This window comes from Seriola aureovittata, chromosome 12, assembly GCF_021018895.1.
Source record: "Seriola aureovittata isolate HTS-2021-v1 ecotype China chromosome 12, ASM2101889v1, whole genome shotgun sequence".
NCBI classification, from domain to species: domain Eukaryota; kingdom Metazoa; phylum Chordata; class Actinopteri; order Carangiformes; family Carangidae; genus Seriola; species Seriola aureovittata.
In genome coordinates, this window is record NC_079375.1 from 20,408,910 (window position 1) to 20,425,951 (window position 17,042).

Below are 17,042 nucleotides of genomic sequence, written 5' to 3' on the forward strand. Positions count from 1 at the left end.
TCACCAGATCTCAACCCAGTTTAACAACCACTGAAGCTGTTTTGGCTCAACACCTTACTACTACACTTTATCTTGGTTTTGTCTTTAATTTGTCAACTGTCTGGTTTATTATACATCACTGAGATGTTTTACTAGTCTACATTTATGAGGCTGCCACATTATTAACAAAGACCCAACACTGTTCCTCAGTCATTTTGATTGGGTTAAGCTGTGCAACAACCGCTAAACCTTTTACGTTCCAACCATATATCAACCAGACCTTCTCACCTCTCTTTCTCCCACCACCTTTGTAAAGAAGAATGACCGGTAACCTGCACACAGCTATTGTGTGTGTGTGTGTGTGTGTGTGTGTGTGTGTGTGTGTGTGTGTGTGTGTGTGTGTGTGTGTGTGTGTGTGTGTGTGTGTGTGTGTGTGTGTGTGTGTTTCACTCTGCATGTGTGTATAAGTGCAATGCTCGCTGCTGTCATGTCCTGCTGTGAGGGACAGGGATTGTCCAGCTCCCCTCTGAGCTCCTCCTGCTGACTCCACTGTGTTGCTGGCTCATCGAGACAAGTCTGGACCTGGCACCCAATCAGCCTCACACTGAGACAGCCCTACTCAACCCTCCTCCCTCTGTCATCATTAGACACACCACTTTAACAGCTATAATTTCTCAGCTAAATCTACCACCACCATACCAGAGCTTATTCACTCACACACTTCACTTTCATTTCACTGAGCAGCCTTATTGTGGGTGGAAATAGTTTTGGTAAGTTTATTTTAAAACCATATTGTAGTGGGTTGAAGGCTCTGCATAATGTTTTTCAGTTTGCCATGAAAATGCACACTGATCACTGTATGCACTCACCTTGCCATGTTACACATTATCTTCTCAATATTTTCATCTAACTTTTGGCAAAAAATGAAATGAGCATGTTTCCCAAACATTTGAATTATTAATTTAATGTCATTCTGTGACTGAGATGAGAAAAGTATGTTCAGTGAGAAAACATTTTTAACTTATTCGATTTTCCTTCTTTGTTGAGATCTGCTGCTTCCATTTCCTGGGCGTATTAGGGCTGATAAGCAATAATGTACAATAACTCTATCATTGAATGCAAGACGCTTTATTGTAGACATTCATGTCAATGCTCTTGGGGAATTATTCAAAGAGAACAGAACTGCATTCATTTACCAGTATCAAAGGTACCACTACTTGCAAAAATCTTTCAATCCATCCATTTAAAAAAATCAGTTTTGACATTTTGCAGGGCTGAACATGACCAGGATGATGGACACACAAGTGCCCTTCAAACAGCCAGTTGCTTTGGAATAAGCAGTGGAGCAGATGCAGTAATTACGGGCATATTGTGAGACAGGAGATGAACGCAGGGCAGCGTTTGATCACTAGACCACCGCGGTGCTTCTAACAGGAGGTTATTGTGTGTCCCCCTCTTATCTGGCCCTTGATGCGGTGCCCATGGCAACCGCATGCAAAGACATCGCTCTGTGACGGTGGAGAAAAGAGGCATGGTGGAGGGGCTGTCTGAGCTGATAACAGCCCCTGCCTGTCCAGGTTACTCAGACTCTAGTTAACTAATTTTGAAAACATACATTTAACTTAATTTCCTTAACATGAAATATTTAATATTGTTCGAGAGAAAAGTAAGATTTGGCTATCAAAATGTCCTGATTCAACATGTCACATGGGAATCAGTAAAGATGATGACAATAGAATAGGGTCTCAAGTGACTATCCTGAGTTTTAACAACTGTCCTGTGGAGTCAACAGATGTGGAAAACACCAGGGTGACATCAGGACTACTTATTCAGTCATTAAAAAGGAGGGGCTAACATGACAAACACTACTACCTCCCAGACCCAGCAAACCACTGTCTTTTCTATGAGATTAGGAGTTATGTGATATTTTATTAAAATGTGCACACACATAAGAAATCAAACTAAACAAGTGGTTTGTTGCACCAAGTTAAATTGTTGAGTTCAGTTATATTTGCATTAGCCTCAATCAACTGCTGCCAGTGTGAATATGCATGGACGAAGGGTGTTTTCCTCAGCCTTGTCATTATGTAAATATAGCAGCGGTGAGGAGGAAATCAGAATGAAAAATGCCTTCTGCTGCCAACAGGATAAGTACAAGATGTTGCAACAGTGCACTGCCCTGTTAAGTACGTCCCATTGTAAAGACTAAATAGTTTGTTAATGAGTGGCAATCCAGGAAACATGGAAGAAATTAACTAGCAAGTGCAATTGTCTTGTGTGGTTTGATAAGCTGAATTTGTCCTAGCTATTTCTAAAATATAATGTGTATAATTATGTATTGTGAGCCCATGTTTGTCTTCCTCAAAGCTATGTCTAAGGGTCTCAGTCCTGGGTTGAAACATGTTCATTGCAACAAGCAAAACGTGGTGAAAGGCAAGAATAAAATGCCCTGAGCAGGAAAGTTAATTAGGTTAATTGAATAAATCACGCACTGATAAGGCACAAAGCGGCTGCAACGGAAGGCAGAGATTGCAGCAGCAATGTATAGGTGTTGTTTAATGCCTGTTCATGATGACAGTGGATTTCCTCCACACATCCTCAAATAAGTTGAGTCATATGATTAAACCTCATGACTCTGTGACCCCTGCATGGCTGTTAGTCTGAGGTAAGGCATTAAATTCAAGTTTCAGATGAATAATTCAATGTTATGCATCAAAACAGGCAGGTGACCTAATCTAGAGACTGAAGGGTGCCCTCTGCTCCTGACTAGTGAACATGGATAAACTATAGAGGTCACAGATTTCCCTCAGAGATTATTAGTGAAACTTTGAAAAATGAAGTCTGGATTATATGTGGCCAATTTCTTCGGCCTGCTTCCTCATCCTTATTCCTTAATCTCATATGGTTTCGCAAGAGCATGAAGATTCCCAGAAAAACTGATCATGAAAATTGCAAAGTCATGCTGTATAGTGGGTTCCTGAGACTGACTGTTTACTGGGCTTGAAGTGGGCTGTGGTCACGTTCTGATCGATCCTATCGCGAGAAGTGAGCCGCGGGTATAAATTCCCCAACCGGGATTGTCAGCTCCTGCAGTCCGCTTTCCTGTGTCTGTTGGTGTGATCAAATCCGAGGTATGTGTATGAAAATACATGAAAATATGCCTTTTTTCTTTATCTGCTTTACATTTTAAATGAGTTTTAGTTTCTTGGAAGTGTTAAATTGTTTAGTGACGTTTTTCAGTCGCGTAGCTGTGGTTGAGTTCACAGTTCAACAAGTGGTTTATAACAAAAATTATAATCTCGTTCATTCTGAAAAACCAATACGTTTTGTCGGTTTCGAAAAGGAAAGGAAGGTGTGAATTTTGTGATAGTTTGTTGTTGTTATGTGAAAAGTTTCAACTGACGAAAAGGACATAAACTTTTAAGTTGCTCTCAAATCTCAAGAGAAAATCTCGACATTTTTGGTGAATTTGCTGATAGTTTTTTTTTTTGTTATGTGAAAAGTTTCCACTGATGAAAAGGACATAAACTTTTAACTTGCTCTCAAATCTCAAGAGAAAATCTCGACATTTTTGTTGCTTTCAGTTGGTTTCAGAGTCAGCTAGGGAAATACTAAAGCGGCGTAATAATTTCACCTTGACTAGTGACCTCAGCTGGGACGGTTCCTTAAAACGTGTTTGGGGGGGGGTGAAACAGAAACGTTGAAAATTATAATCGATGTCCATATGCGGAAACACCTGTGAATTTATACTGAGAGAAGTGGAAATGGTTCATGGGCTTCTGTTGTTTCCATTTTAAGCGGTGAAAGTGCTGGGTGGCTGAGGTTTGGGTGCAGAGTGAGCCTGAATTAAACACTTGGTGTAATATGGCCTACATCAGATATGAATCATTGGTATTTGATTTAGAGTTTAGATAAAAAACTTCACTTTTTTCCTTTATGTCTTCTGGTTTTATAATGTCTATTATATTGCAATGTATTTGCACACATTTCTCATTCTCATATGGCTCTAATATTTTTATAGTGCTATAAGAATGACAGTCACTCTGATGAAGACGTGCTTTATGTCAAGACTGTATTTGCTTCACCTTTGGTTGCAACTATCAATTGATTTTTAATTGTTACGATTAGCTGAGTAATTGTTTTGTGTGTAATATGTCAGATAATTGCAAAAATGATCGTAATACTTCCCCAAATATCAATTAGGACAAAGAAAAGCAACAAATGCAACGTATTCCAAAACTATTAACCACAGTTTACCCATGTGCTCAAGATTTCTACTGCACAGAGCCTTTTAACAAGCATTCAACGTCTATTAGAAATGTATTTGTGGTAAAAGAGTACACTTACTGATAATGAAGCCCTAAAATGCACATTTCTTTCTTTAGAAACTGAACAATTGTACAGATGGGTTGATATTCTATATAAGAGAGACATAATTTCCTCGTGCTGTTAAAGAGGAAAGCACAGTTGTCATTTTGAGAAAAGATTGTATAATTCACTGTTTCCTTATTGCATAATCCAGTCAGACTGAAGATGGCAGCAGGTAACGCACGTATTGGAAAGCTGGCCCCAGACTTCACAGCCAAAGCAGTGATGCCAGATGGACAGTTCAAGGACCTGAAGCTGTCGGACTACAGAGGTACACCTAAACCTGTGTCTCATCCTCTGTTGGTTGGAGGACACGCTTTGATGCCACTCTCTTCTGGACTGTGATTCACTGTTTTGTGATCCCAACAATGTCCTGAATAGACATTAATTTACACTACTAAAGACAAGAATTAATTAGACTGTCATTACCATAGGTGTATTTTCACATGACAAACTCAATGTTTTTTTTTTTGTTTTGTTTTTTTCCTGTGGTGCAGGGAAATATGTTGTCTTTTTCTTCTATCCACTGGACTTCACCTTTGTTTGTCCAACTGAGATCATCGCTTTCAGTGATGCTGCCGAAGAATTCAGGAAAATCGGCTGTGAGATCATCGCTGCCTCCGTTGACTCACACTTCTCCCATTTCGCATGGTAGTTACAAGGCTTTATATTTTAAACAGCTACAGGACTATGATGTGCATTCAATCCTCTTTGCAAACACCTCACTTTTATATTTTGGTTTATGTTCTTAAAGGACCAACACGCCACGTAAGCAGGGCGGTCTGGGTACAATGAAGATTCCCCTGGTATCTGACACACGGCGCACCATCTCCACAGATTATGGCGTCCTCAAGGAAGATGAAGGCATTGCCTACAGGTGAGTTTAACAATGTGGAGTTGTGCCGTCTATGGAAGTTAGAACCAGTCAGTTTTAGTTGCTGTTCCTTCTGCTTCCAGAAGCTGAATCCTGCTTGCGTTGTTTTAATTTACAGAAAATGTCTGTTTGACTTCGGCCTTAGGGCTGGTTTACGATCTCACAGAACTGGTTCGGAAATTGAATATGTTTATAATCGTTTCAGAAAGCCACGGGCAGAAGGCAGAGTGAATGATGATGATGATGCAATATTGTTTAAATGCAATGGTGCCTATTTTCAGACAACCTCTCCAGGAAGACATTCGTAGTGTTGCACACTGTAAGAAATAAAACAAAGAGAGGTGGAGAGAGAAGTAAAATGCCTCCACACAGGTGGCCAATCATGGGGTGAGCTGGGTGTGAATGTTCAGTCGTCAGTTCTGGAAAGTTACAGAACACTATCCAACCATCTGACATGCAGTCTGGACACAGTATATTCAGGTCTTCGGAGACTCATGAGCTGTTCTTTCTCTCTTTTACAGAGGTCTGTTCATCATTGACAACAAGGGCATCCTCAGACAGATCACCATCAACGACCTCCCAGTTGGACGGTCTGTTGAGGAGACCTTGCGTTTGGTCCAAGCCTTTCAGTTCACCGACAAGCACGGAGAAGGTAAGTTACTTACTTGTGTCTTGCTGCACACGGCCCTTATTTATCTTACCAATGTTTGTAAAAGATTTCCAGTTAGCTTGAAATGCACTGTACTGCAAGTGACATAATTAAAACATTTATATTTGTCTCCATGACCCAACTATGCTCGTATTAACAATTTAACCCCTCGTTATTTGAATCCAATATTTATGCTGTTTGCTGTTTGGAAAGAAATTGCACTAAGTCAGACATGTTGAGAATTATTTGCAGACAATAAATTGAGGTCCAAATAGATTTTCTATTACGCAGGCTAATTTCTGATGTATTTCCCTGCCCAAAGCAGTGGTGGTTATGCTCTGTATATGCGTGTCATATTGGCACGTGTCTTTACTCATCACAATGTTATCTTTTCAGTCTGCCCAGCCGGCTGGAAACCAGGAAGTGACACCATCAAACCTGACATCCAGAAGAGCAAAGACTTCTTCTCCAAGCAGTAATAAGCCCAAGGCCAGCATCTGCTGTCTGGTGTAGGAGATTTCATTTAGAGATTACATTTCCAGAGAACAATATTTAAGTCAACAGTTGTGCCTGTGGACGAGTGGTTAGGGGACAGTTTTTGTAGTTAACATGACGTCTGTGTTCTGTTGTCTGTAGCGTAAATAGTCCACTCATGACCTACTTAGGTATTACTGTGTAATTATGTTGTGGTGCTGTATGCGATTTTCCCTGTCTGAATGAGCTAAATGTTTGTTCTTTCATGTCATTCCTTATTATTGTGAGATACAAAGGACCATACAAATATTTTTATTGGAAAGAAGCCACAAACACCTCTCTCCACTATGTTGTAACTTTTTTTTTTTTTTTTTTTTTTACGGGTGAACAATAAATGTTCTTTCATCTAAATAAAGAATACAGTGTATAACATTCTCCTCAAAGGACATATTTACTTCAAAACCCAACAGGTGGGATGGGGTGTAGCTTAATTACCCTCCATCTCATCAATTAGGGTATAACTGAACATCCAAACAGGTGAGATGTTGGTGTCTCGTTTAGTATTACCGCAGTCAGGTGCATGTTGGACTTTTTAAAATGACGTACACTGCCCCAAACAAATATAAAGAACGGAGGAAGGTTAACTACTTTACTGAGAAACGCAAATGGTGTTTAAACGTTTTTTTATTTTATTTTTTACCTGTTTGATTTATCTGCAAATTTGATTTCATATAAATTATGGGTGTGTTCCATTGAAGTGTCCGATCCCTGAAATCTAACAAAGCAATCATTAATGTAATTTATTACACCTGTGTTTTTGCTGCTACCACAGCTGACAATAGAGATAACTGATAAATGCCTCATGTTGGGCAAAACCAGTTAGTCAACAATTCTGTTAATGTGTTTGACTTGAATAAACACATGCATATTAATGATGTTTCTGAAGATGAAATGTTGAAGGTAAAAAAAATTTATTTTATCCGTTACTTAAATGTCAGTTCTTCTCTGCCTTTTTTTTTTTAATTTATTTTTTTTTACTAATATTATTATAACTAAAATTTGGACAAATGCTCTTCCAATAAATTATGTACAGTATACAATGTACTGTAGTATTATTTAGGGTCATATTTTTGGCGGGAAACACTGACTTTAAGACCATAGTATCTGTCTGGTTCTGGCCAATGTTTTAGTAACTTAAATGTTTGAGTAAGTTTGTGCCTGTTCAGAATTGAAACAGGCTTCTTTGACCGCATTGATCAAGATAATCAAACTAGTTTTAAGAGGAAAGTGACATTAATTTTGTTGCTGATCTGGAATTAGCCGAGAGTAAATATTTTATGCTAGCTAGTTTATTCGTTAGCATCAGTGATACATAGCTAGCTAATCCTCAGCAACTGCAAGGAGGAAGATGGCAGCAGGGAAGATGTGCCTCAGGAAGAACAAGGAGGAAACTACTGAGGTTTGAACACATCATACATTTAATAAAGATAAAATCCTTCCGTGGTTATTTACTCAAACTTATGAGTCGATCTTTGACTTGATTTTTCTCTGCGTGTTCCATAAGATATTTAAGGTAGTTAATTGCGCCATCGCATGGTCATTACGGTAAAAGTCAAATGTGCTGTAATATTAGCTAAATTGTTTTCTCCTTTCAAACAACGTATCTGTATCTTTTTTTTCTTTTTTTTTTAAGTGGACAGGATTATTCCTGAGCGACCTAAAAACCAAACAAGAGTCCCTCGTCTTCGTCAAGAGGATGATGGCTGTGGCCGTCTCCTCCATCACCTATCTCAGGGGGATTTTCCCGGAGGATGCCTACAGATCCAGATATCTGGAAGGTGAACAAAAGTCACCTCAAAAAGTCACGTACAGTTTTGTAATAACATGGAATCGTGAACCGCGTAATCCAGACAGGGAAGGATAAGGAAAATCATTGGTTTTCATGTGTGGGTCACTTCATGGGATCTATACAAGCATTTGTTCAACACATTCATTACAAAATACAATGACCTTATACAGTAATTACTGCAATTTTGGAAACCCACCATAAATTATAATTTCACTGTAAGCTAACAATATTTTTAGAGCTTGAAAACAGGCACATAGATCCAGAAAACTTACTGATAATACAGTTTTACAATAGGCTCCTTTAGATATCATATGATTATCAAGGAGGAAAGACACATTTTACTATCTTTAATTGCCATTTAATTTGTCATTTGTTGTTTGCCATTTTACCAGATTTGTGCATTAAAGTTTTACGTGAAGACTGCAACACGCGTGGTGCCAGCAAAGTTGTGAAATGGTAATTATAATATTCCTGCCTTAAGGCTCCAGGACTAAAATGGAAAATCTGCACTAATAACCGGCACTTGAAGGTAATTTACTTCCCTAATTTATGTATTTATCCCTTTCAATCTTGCTTTTCCAGGATGATGGGCTGCTTTGATGCGATAGAGAAGCAATATGTAAGTTAATGCATCTATGAATAGTTTGACTTTGTAATATTTTGTCGGGTCTGCCATTTTGATCAATACTATATACAGTGTATATAATCAATACATTGTTAATCTACTTTTACTAATATCCAATGTTGTCCTCTTACCAGCTCCAGATTGTGTTCATTGGGGTATGTAAGCCAGCAGCATTTATATTTAACACATTGCTTACATAGAGCAAAAACGTTTACTGTGTATGTTATTGCAATCCAGGTGTACACCAATCCAGATGAACCTAACGTAAGTTCTCTCTTAAAATACTATGAAATGTTTTAAAATGTCAGTCTGACCAACATTAAGAAACACGTAGATTTATTTTTCTCTTTTTGCAGTGCATTACCGAGTCGTATCAGTTCAAATTCAGATACACTGAGAAGGGACCAGGGATGGATATACTCAGGTTTGGTTAGACATACTGTGTTTGCATTTGTCACATGGATTTAGCCTCCACAGGTGAGTTGATAGCAATATAATCTAATTGAATCTACAGGAACAATAACGTGGAGATGCAGGTGACATTGGAGGACACCAAGAGAGCCTCAGTGCTGCTCATCAGGAAGCTCTTCCTGCTCATGCAGAACCTGGATGCCCTTCCCAGTAATGTCTACCTCACCATGAAGCTCTACTATTACGATGACAGTAAGTAATTGCTATTAATCAATCAATCAATTAACAATCTAGTTTCATTTTTTGGGTTGTATAATGAAAACAACTCATCCTGCTCTCCTTTCAAAGTCACCCCTGCTGACTACCAACCACCAGGCTTCAAGGAGGGTGAATGTGACAGTCTGTGGTTTGAAGGCATGGCTGTGCACTTCAGGGTGGGTGAGGTGGAGACGGCCTTTCACAGCTTGAAAGTTCGTGTGTCTGCAGAACAAAGCCGGCTCGAGAAACTTCAGGAAGAGAACCACCTGAGGGAGACCAAGCAGGTTTCTCAGAAAAATCCTCCAGAGATCAAGGTAAATCCAGAAATGATTTTGGTCTCTATATTATTGAGGTTTATAATTTGATGCACGTTGGTGTTTTCCTCTTCTAAATCTCATTGTTATTATTACTACTATAAACACTTGGTTACAGGCTCCTCGTAAGAAAATGCATGCTGAAGAGGATCTGCCCTCTGAAGATGGTGAGTAAATGTGCCGGTGCTGTTACAAAACTGTGAGATTTATCTGAGGTGATTCACTGTTGACTTTCCTTTAAACAGAGTCTGCACAGTTCAAGAAACCCACCAGACCTGTGGCAAAGGTAAAGATGTACAAAGGAATGATCATAGTAGCGTATACAGGTTATATATATAAAAATCGTGACAGATTGGAGCTTCTAATGAATTGTAATAAGAGCTAATGCAAACTATACAGGTGATTATCTTTTGTCTCTTTCTTAGAAACATGCAGCTGCCAAAAATCTGGCCAGGAAGAAGAGAAGAAGAATTTAGCCAACAAGACAAGTCCTCTGACAGCAATGAAAACACATACGTGAAAAATTTCATAATTTTATTGTAATATTTACAGTGTTTATGTCACAATTTATGTGATTACCAAATGAGTTAGACAGGTTCCGTCGATAATTCCCACAAAGGCAAAATGTTGCTGTCAGTTCTAATTTAAACAACACAACAACACAGCGTTCACAACTTCAAAAGTGCTTCATTTTTTTAGTATTGCATGTGTATAAAAATATATTGTTACGTTTTCTTTAAGAAATAAAACATGATTGTAAACTTTGTTTTGTTTTGTTAACAGAAATGTAACATACATTTTAAATTTTATTCTCTACATTCAATGGATGAATATTTTGTCACATACAGTGGGCACCACGTTCCCCTCAGACTTTTGGACCTCACTGTATGTGGCAAAAATATTCAGCAATGCAAGACTGCTGCATTGCAACTCATGAATCACAATATACAACTCATCTATGCTGAAGTGGCTGAAAAGAATCAACGTTCAGTAAATACTTAGAGCAGATCCATTTGGCAAAGACAATAATGTTTGTTTTTGATTCTAATGTTACATTGCCACTATTCTGCTTCGTACCCACAGACATTTGTCTCACATTGCCTTGAATTGTTTTACATTTTCCTTCACAACATTGAAAAACATGGCTCACATGAAGTGAACTTGAGCCCCGTTGATCGAGGCTTGTTTCTTCATCACTTTCAAATACTAAAGTTTGTTGGTTTTTCCCCTGCGTGATGGAAGAGACGTCCTGGTCCGGACCATCTGTTTCAGTCTCTGGCTCAGTGTTACAGCGCCATCCTCCCTAGAAGAGACTGTCCACATCGCCCATCTCCACAAACACCGTCTTTAGCTGGGAGTAGTGTTCGATGGTCACCTGGCCATTCTCCCGCCCTATGCCTGGTGAATGTAAGGATTATAAATTTACTTCCACTTCCTGTGACTGGATAGCAGTGAAACTAGGTTTTTAAATTAGGAAGTACTTCAGCTACTGAAAGTAAACAAGGGAGCACAATCACAAAGGCACATTCCCTACAATTAGACTTGGGTCAATCAAATAACTCATAACATCTATTCTAACATGGTTTTAGAACAAAATTGGTCTGTTGCCAGGACAACTTAATGGGTGCAATCTCTGTCCTGGTGATGCAAGTCACAAATTATAACCCTATAGTGCTGCAAGCAAGACTGAAAGGATGTTAATAAAAATAATGATCTGCCAGCGACGCTTGGCTCCCGGTCTACGTGCAAACAATCAGACTGTACCTGACATTTTGAAGCCTCCGAAGGGCACCTCGACGGGAGTGATGTTGTAGTTGTTAATGAAACAGGAACCAGCCTTGAGGTTTTCAACCACGCGGTGGGCTCGCCTCACATCCCTACAGACATGAAACAAAAGGTTTTTAAAAATCGTTCATTTAGTTGTGTGCACATTTAAAGAATATTAAAGCAATAGTGTACTGGACCAAAACATTTGTTGTGAGTTGCTACTAATGTGGAGGTGGAAACGTCCGCCAGTTTGAGGAGTAAAGAGGTGACCATGCAAGTGAAGGAGATGATAACGAGGCACAAAAGAGCAAAAATCTATCAGAGACATATCAAAGGTTGTTGGTTTGACAAAATCCATGTAAATCCAGATGCTTCAGAAATACATTCTTGTGGTTTAAACAAAAAAAATCAGATTTATTGGCCAGTGAATTTTCCCTAGATGTTTCATCACAGACTTACCTGGTGAAAACTCCTGCAGCCAGACCCATGGTGGTGTTGTTGGCTCTATACAGCACTTCCTCTTCTGTTTCAAAGGACAAAACAGACATGACGGGACCAAAGATCTCCTCCTTAACACAGGTCATGTCATCTGTGCAGTCACCTGTATGTGGGGAAAAGAAACGACAGAACGTAGTATGTGGAAACATTGACACCCTGATCAGTCCAGTATTCAGATGGCGCTGAATCCCACAGATTCTAAACATTGTGGTGTTGCAGCCAGAATTGGAAACCGGGGAAATAGTTTTCCACACCACAACAAAGAGTAAGAAAAAAAAAAGAGGGCTGTATATTTTCTGAATGTGCTGTATCTATAGAAGAATGTCCTGAACTCTTACCCAACACACATGGAGTCATGTAGTATCCACCTTTGAGTTTGGGGTCTGATGGGGTAAAAAGTTCACCTCCACACAACACTGTGGCTCCCTACAAACAGGACAGTTTACACCAAAGTCTAGATTTAAGTTGCTGTACAAGAGTGGAAAGAAAAAGTAAATCATTGTGACAAGTCTTACCTCTTTCTTTGCCTGATCCACAAAGGACAGGACTTTTTCTAGATGTGGCTTGCTGACCAGTGCTCCCATTCGGGTGCTCTCTAACAGCGGGTCCCCTATCTCTATCGCCTGGGTCCTCTTCACCACCTCCTCCACGAACTCAGGCAGAATATCCTTCTGAACAAAGACCCTTGTGCCGTTGCTGCAGACCTGTGACACATTTGATCAAATCATATAATATGCTTTCATGTGTAGGACTTTGGACACAAAGTTATTAAGTGTCAGCAGATAAAGAAACTATAATGTGACAGCATATGAAAATACAACATAAAATATCCAGTACCTGTCCCTGAGAAAGGAAATTGGCCATGAGAGCTCCCCTCACAGCGTTCTCCAGATCACTGTCCTGGAAGATGAGCAGAGGAGATTTCCCCCCAAGCTCCAGAGTCACGGGTTTCACCCCTCTGGATGCCATCTCCATTATCTGCATATCAGTGTCACATGGAAGAATATCAATCATTTATTCTGATCTCATTATATGTTAGGACAGAAAAGTAAGGACTTAACATCTTTAACACCATCTCTGTAAGTCCAAATCATGAGAGGTATGTACTGTTTTATGATTGCGTTGTGTTTCTTTATTTAACCTCTAAAACCAATAAAACCAGGAAAAGTCCAGGGTTTGTTGAATTTTTAATTCTACCATAATGACACTGACCTTCTTTCCTGTGGACACACTCCCAGTGAAGGAAACCTTAGCCACATCGGGGTGGTGGCAGAGTAAGCTCCCGGTGTGCTGGCTGCCCTGCACCACGTTGAACAGCCCCTCTGGAGCTCCAGCCTTAGCATAGATCTCTGCCAGCATGACTGCCGTCACAGGTGTCACTGGTGACGGCTTGAACACCATGGAGTTGCCTGTTTTATATGAAAGACACAAGAGAAAACAAAACAAATGACAATTTAGACTCATACTGTTTCATTCCTCTAACCAACTAGAAAAGCTCTCACAGATTATACTTCAGTCTACACAGTTCTCCATTAAATACACATGACAGTAGACAGCAGTTGGACAAATCTTAAAATGAATGTTGAGGCTTGTTACATAAAAGAATGTGCAGAGTTATGAGAAGAGACTCATGACTAATGGAGCAGAGCTGTGTAAAGTCATCATGTAGCTCTGGTGCCATCTATAGGTGAAGAGCCTTAAAGGAACGCTCAGGGTAAATGTAATTTTAATTTGGCTGCAATTAGACACTATGTATAGAAGCTACAGCAGTTTATTTCAAATAAGCCAAACCTAGAAGAATTTAACAAACATTCACAAAAAAAGGTACAAAAAACTTTTTTCAGGCTCATCCATTATCATATGTGCAAAGTTTGAAAAGTGTTTCTTCTTCTATGAAGTTTCCCCCCTACATTAAGTCTGACTGTTCATGAGTTATGAGCCAATATGTCAAATGTTTTATAAACTGCTGCACTGTTGCTGAAAGTTTTCATTGGCCCATAGTTTTACTTTTTGACATGTTTTATTGAATTCTTGAATGTAATGTTGCGATATCTTGCTAAATAACAAATAAACAAACATGGCTTACCAATGACATAACCTTCCTGACAGGAAATAGTTTAGGTGTAATAACAGTAATAATTGATGCCTCCATTACCACAGGCCAGGGCTGGAGCTGATTTCCAGGCAGCAATCTGAAAAGGATAATTCCAAGCACCAATTCCAACACAGACTCCCAAAGGCTCCCTGCGGGTGTAGGCAAAGGATCCTCCAGGCAGCTGCACATGCTGGCCTTGACGACGGAAAACAGAAGCATAAACATGATAAAAATAAACAGGTAAAATGTGATGTTTTGTTTTTTTTAAAGACACAAGACAGTGTAAATCTCTGAAAATGTCAAAACACTTTTGGCAGAAAGTCTTTTCCTCTACCAACACATATGATAGTGATACCTGTCAGTGTTTAAGATTAATCATTTTAATTGATTTGATCTGAAAAATAAAATCCATCATACGTAATATAATGGGCTAAAAGGCTCATCATATGATTGGTTCACATAGTTCATAATGTTATGTTAAATGGCTGCCATTCCCTTATCTGATATTTTATTTGCCACATGAAAGTTTTGGAAAAAAAATGTACTAACAAGAAGGGCTGAACAATATGCAAAAATTGGAATGATTGTTTTTGCATTTAATTTTCACTGAAAAATTCTTTAAAATGATGATGATGTGATTTTTGCTGGGGCTTGTACAAAACAAGCATTTTCCACTTCATCCGGAGAATATGATTTGTAGGTCGGCTCGTCTCTGGAGCACCACGATGCTTTCGGTACTAATGATGCACAACAATGTTGTGACACATTTGACCTTTATCAAAAACATTGCAGCTCCTGTGATTTTGATATTGCACTTGGTCGTATTGTAAGTTCGATTATATTTTGATTAATTATGCCGCTAACAAGTGAGGGTTGTACCAACCTGCCAGAGTGCTGGCCAGTCCTGCATAGTACTCTATACACAGTCTGCCAGAGTCCACATCCAGACGGGCCTCTGTGATCGACTTCCCATTGTTGACCACCTCCATTTCAGCTATCTCCTCTCTCCTGCTCTGTGCATGAAAATCAGGGAAAATAAATAAATACATCTATTTAATAAATTGTTTTAGTGTAGAAACAACACTTGATGTACTAAATGTTCAAGAAACTCTTTTCATGAATTTGGTATAAGCTATGATCCCCTATTGAGTTTCATTATAGAATTTGTACTAATCATAACAAATAGAGCAACTTATCAACCATCGTAGTTATTCTGCAACTGTGAAAAATAAAAATGAACACACAGAATGAACACCTCAATGATATGGGCAGCTTCTATCATGATCCTTGCCCTCTCCATCCCAGACATCTTGCTCCAATGGCCAAAGGCCGACTTTGCGGCCTTCACAGCCTGATCGACATCCAAAGCACCACACGGCTCCAAATGGCACAAGACTTGACCTTGAATGTGAAACAAAGGTGACAACAACAAAGCACATGGGTTAAATCTATATATAAAAAAAAAAAAACAGGTTACAGTTTTGATTTGGCAAAGCCATCTCACTTTTCAGGTTCATTTAGTTAGTACTGATTCAGTGTGAGTCATCCTTCAATAGAGAAGGAAATTACATCTAGGCCTGTAGGCTACAGGCTGTGGCACTCTGAGTTTAGTGTGACGTCTACACTGAGTTGGAGGTTTAATTTCCAGTAATGGTGGCCATAAGATAAGCAGCATCATTGTGCCAGAATGGTGGGCTGCACACGGGCTGTGCGTGAGCTCAAATGGAGTTAAGATGTCTGAATTAAAGCTAGGAGCCGAGCCAAAAAGAGCCTTAAAATTAATGAGAATGACATTGCACTTGGTACTTGGCAGGCTGTAATAGATATGGATGTGGTAATATGTCTTGGTTCTGCTTCTCTAAAGTTGCTCAGGAGCCACAAAACTGGTTGCATATGGAAGTGTCCATGTGTGACAATATGGATAATCATTATATGAATCAGCAAGTGAAGGAGCATGTGGCTGAAAAACAGCATGCCTACATAGTTTACTTTACTTAAATAACTAAATGTCAAATTTAGAAACTGTATTATGCAGAAAGACAAATAGAATACTTTCTGAAGATCAAAATGCCTGACATTGTTTTATTGGGCCAGAGATCACCACACAGATATCTTCACACAGCAATGTCCAAAGTCCAGTTCGGAGACAGTGCCAGTAATATCAAAAGACAGACAGGTTTTGTTTCAGTATTAAATGATTGTTTGGTTTACCTGTTGCAGGTTCATAAACAATTTCCTTCTTGCATTTCTCTTGGCTCGTCCTTCTCTTCCCAGCCCAGAAGTTTAGCTGGACGTTGGCGTCCACTGAGCCCGAGGAGACGAACCTTACCGCGGCCGCGAGAGGAGCGGCATGGGGCCGCCGCAGGGACACAGCGAGCCTCTGGAGCATTATCAAAATGGCCCTGTTTTTTTAAGTTTAGCCGATAACTGCAAAACACAATATGCAGGTTAATATCGCGCAACGATGTCACTTCATTAAAGCAAAACAACATTAGCTAAACTGTTAACGCTCGCTACTTTTCTTCGACTTGTCATTATATTTGTGATATTTCACGATTGTATTGAAGAAGTCTTGGTGATACACGTACCTACCGGAGTCTTCACTTTCAATGCGCTTTTGAAGATAAAGAACAGTAATATAACTGTTAATGTAACGTTTAGTTGACCCCACTTTATTTTGCTGAGGCTCAACCAGGAGGCGGGACAAATACAGTACGCGCTTCGCTGAATTCCGGCAGCCATCAGAGCGTAACAGGTCATTGGATGACCTCACCGTCAATCACACGAACAATAATCAAAATAATATTTACAAATTCATAATCGAATTAATTATCAGCCCCGTGTCCATGACAACGAACACATATAAAAATACATGCAATCT

At 39.3% G+C, this 17,042-nt stretch overlaps 3 protein-coding genes across 4 annotated transcripts; 2 read left to right on the forward strand and 1 right to left on the reverse strand.

Moving 5' to 3' along the window:
• The first annotated feature begins 2,989 nt into the window (after positions 1-2,989).
• prdx1 (peroxiredoxin 1) lies at positions 2,990-6,776 on the forward strand. Its single transcript, XM_056391187.1, has 6 exons — positions 2,990-3,110; positions 4,502-4,618; positions 4,845-4,998; positions 5,102-5,224; positions 5,743-5,873; positions 6,267-6,776. The coding sequence occupies exons 2-6, from the start codon at positions 4,513-4,515 to the stop codon at positions 6,347-6,349; spliced, it is 597 nt and encodes a 198-aa protein (XP_056247162.1). The 5' UTR covers positions 2,990-3,110; positions 4,502-4,512; the 3' UTR covers positions 6,350-6,776.
• Positions 6,777-7,476: 700 nt separating this feature from the next.
• Positions 7,477-10,562, forward strand: zte38 (zebrafish testis-expressed 38). Its single transcript, XM_056391184.1, has 12 exons — positions 7,477-7,803; positions 8,038-8,182; positions 8,586-8,649; positions 8,776-8,812; positions 8,953-8,973; positions 9,056-9,082; positions 9,175-9,242; positions 9,333-9,481; positions 9,578-9,801; positions 9,920-9,968; positions 10,047-10,087; positions 10,227-10,562. Exons 1-12 carry the CDS (start codon positions 7,753-7,755, stop codon positions 10,275-10,277), a joined length of 927 nt encoding a protein of 308 aa, XP_056247159.1. The 5' UTR covers positions 7,477-7,752; the 3' UTR covers positions 10,278-10,562.
• On the reverse strand, positions 10,321-16,898 carry aldh9a1b (aldehyde dehydrogenase 9 family, member A1b). 2 transcript variants are annotated; one of them, XM_056391182.1, is made up of 12 exons: positions 16,750-16,898; positions 16,373-16,588; positions 15,417-15,562; positions 15,045-15,174; positions 14,222-14,356; positions 13,279-13,475; positions 12,904-13,044; positions 12,582-12,770; positions 12,405-12,492; positions 12,028-12,169; positions 11,566-11,678; positions 10,321-11,199 (listed from the first exon to the last, which is right to left on the reverse strand). In XM_056391182.1, exons 2-12 carry the CDS (start codon positions 16,548-16,550, stop codon positions 11,105-11,107), a joined length of 1,554 nt encoding a protein of 517 aa, XP_056247157.1. In that variant the 5' UTR covers positions 16,551-16,588; positions 16,750-16,898; the 3' UTR covers positions 10,321-11,104. The 2 variants fall into 2 exon arrangements, with proteins under 2 accessions (XP_056247157.1, XP_056247158.1); XM_056391183.1 differs by having other exon boundaries at positions 16,754-16,861.
• Between the last annotated feature and the right edge of the window lie 144 nt (positions 16,899-17,042).

What these genes read in the sequence shown, in the direction of transcription:
- zte38 (XM_056391184.1), top strand. Translation starts at nt 7,753, where the DNA reads ATGGCAGCAGGGAAGATGTGCCTCAGGAAGAACAAGGAGGAAACTACT. An exon ending in TCCAGATTGTGTTCATTGGG is followed by an intron (nt 8,974 to 9,055) that starts GTATGTAAGCCA and finishes ATTGCAATCCAG; the next exon opens with GTGTACACCAATCCAGATGA. An exon ending in CCAGGGATGGATATACTCAG is followed by an intron (nt 9,243 to 9,332) that starts GTTTGGTTAGAC and finishes TTGAATCTACAG; the next exon opens with GAACAATAACGTGGAGATGC.
- aldh9a1b (XM_056391182.1), bottom strand. Translation starts at nt 16,550, where the DNA reads ATGCTCCAGAGGCTCGCTGTGTCCCTGCGGCGGCCCCATGCCGCTCCT. An exon ending in AGCTCCAGCCCTGGCCTGTG is followed by an intron (nt 13,476 to 14,221) that starts GTAATGGAGGCA and finishes CATATAAAACAG; the next exon opens with GCAACTCCATGGTGTTCAAG. An exon ending in GTGTGTCCACAGGAAAGAAG is followed by an intron (nt 13,045 to 13,278) that starts GTCAGTGTCATT and finishes ACTGATATGCAG; the next exon opens with ATAATGGAGATGGCATCCAG.
- prdx1 (XM_056391187.1), top strand. Translation starts at nt 4,513, where the DNA reads ATGGCAGCAGGTAACGCACGTATTGGAAAGCTGGCCCCAGACTTCACA. An exon ending in GAAGCTGTCGGACTACAGAG is followed by an intron (nt 4,619 to 4,844) that starts GTACACCTAAAC and finishes CCTGTGGTGCAG; the next exon opens with GGAAATATGTTGTCTTTTTC. An exon ending in GATGAAGGCATTGCCTACAG is followed by an intron (nt 5,225 to 5,742) that starts GTGAGTTTAACA and finishes TCTCTTTTACAG; the next exon opens with AGGTCTGTTCATCATTGACA.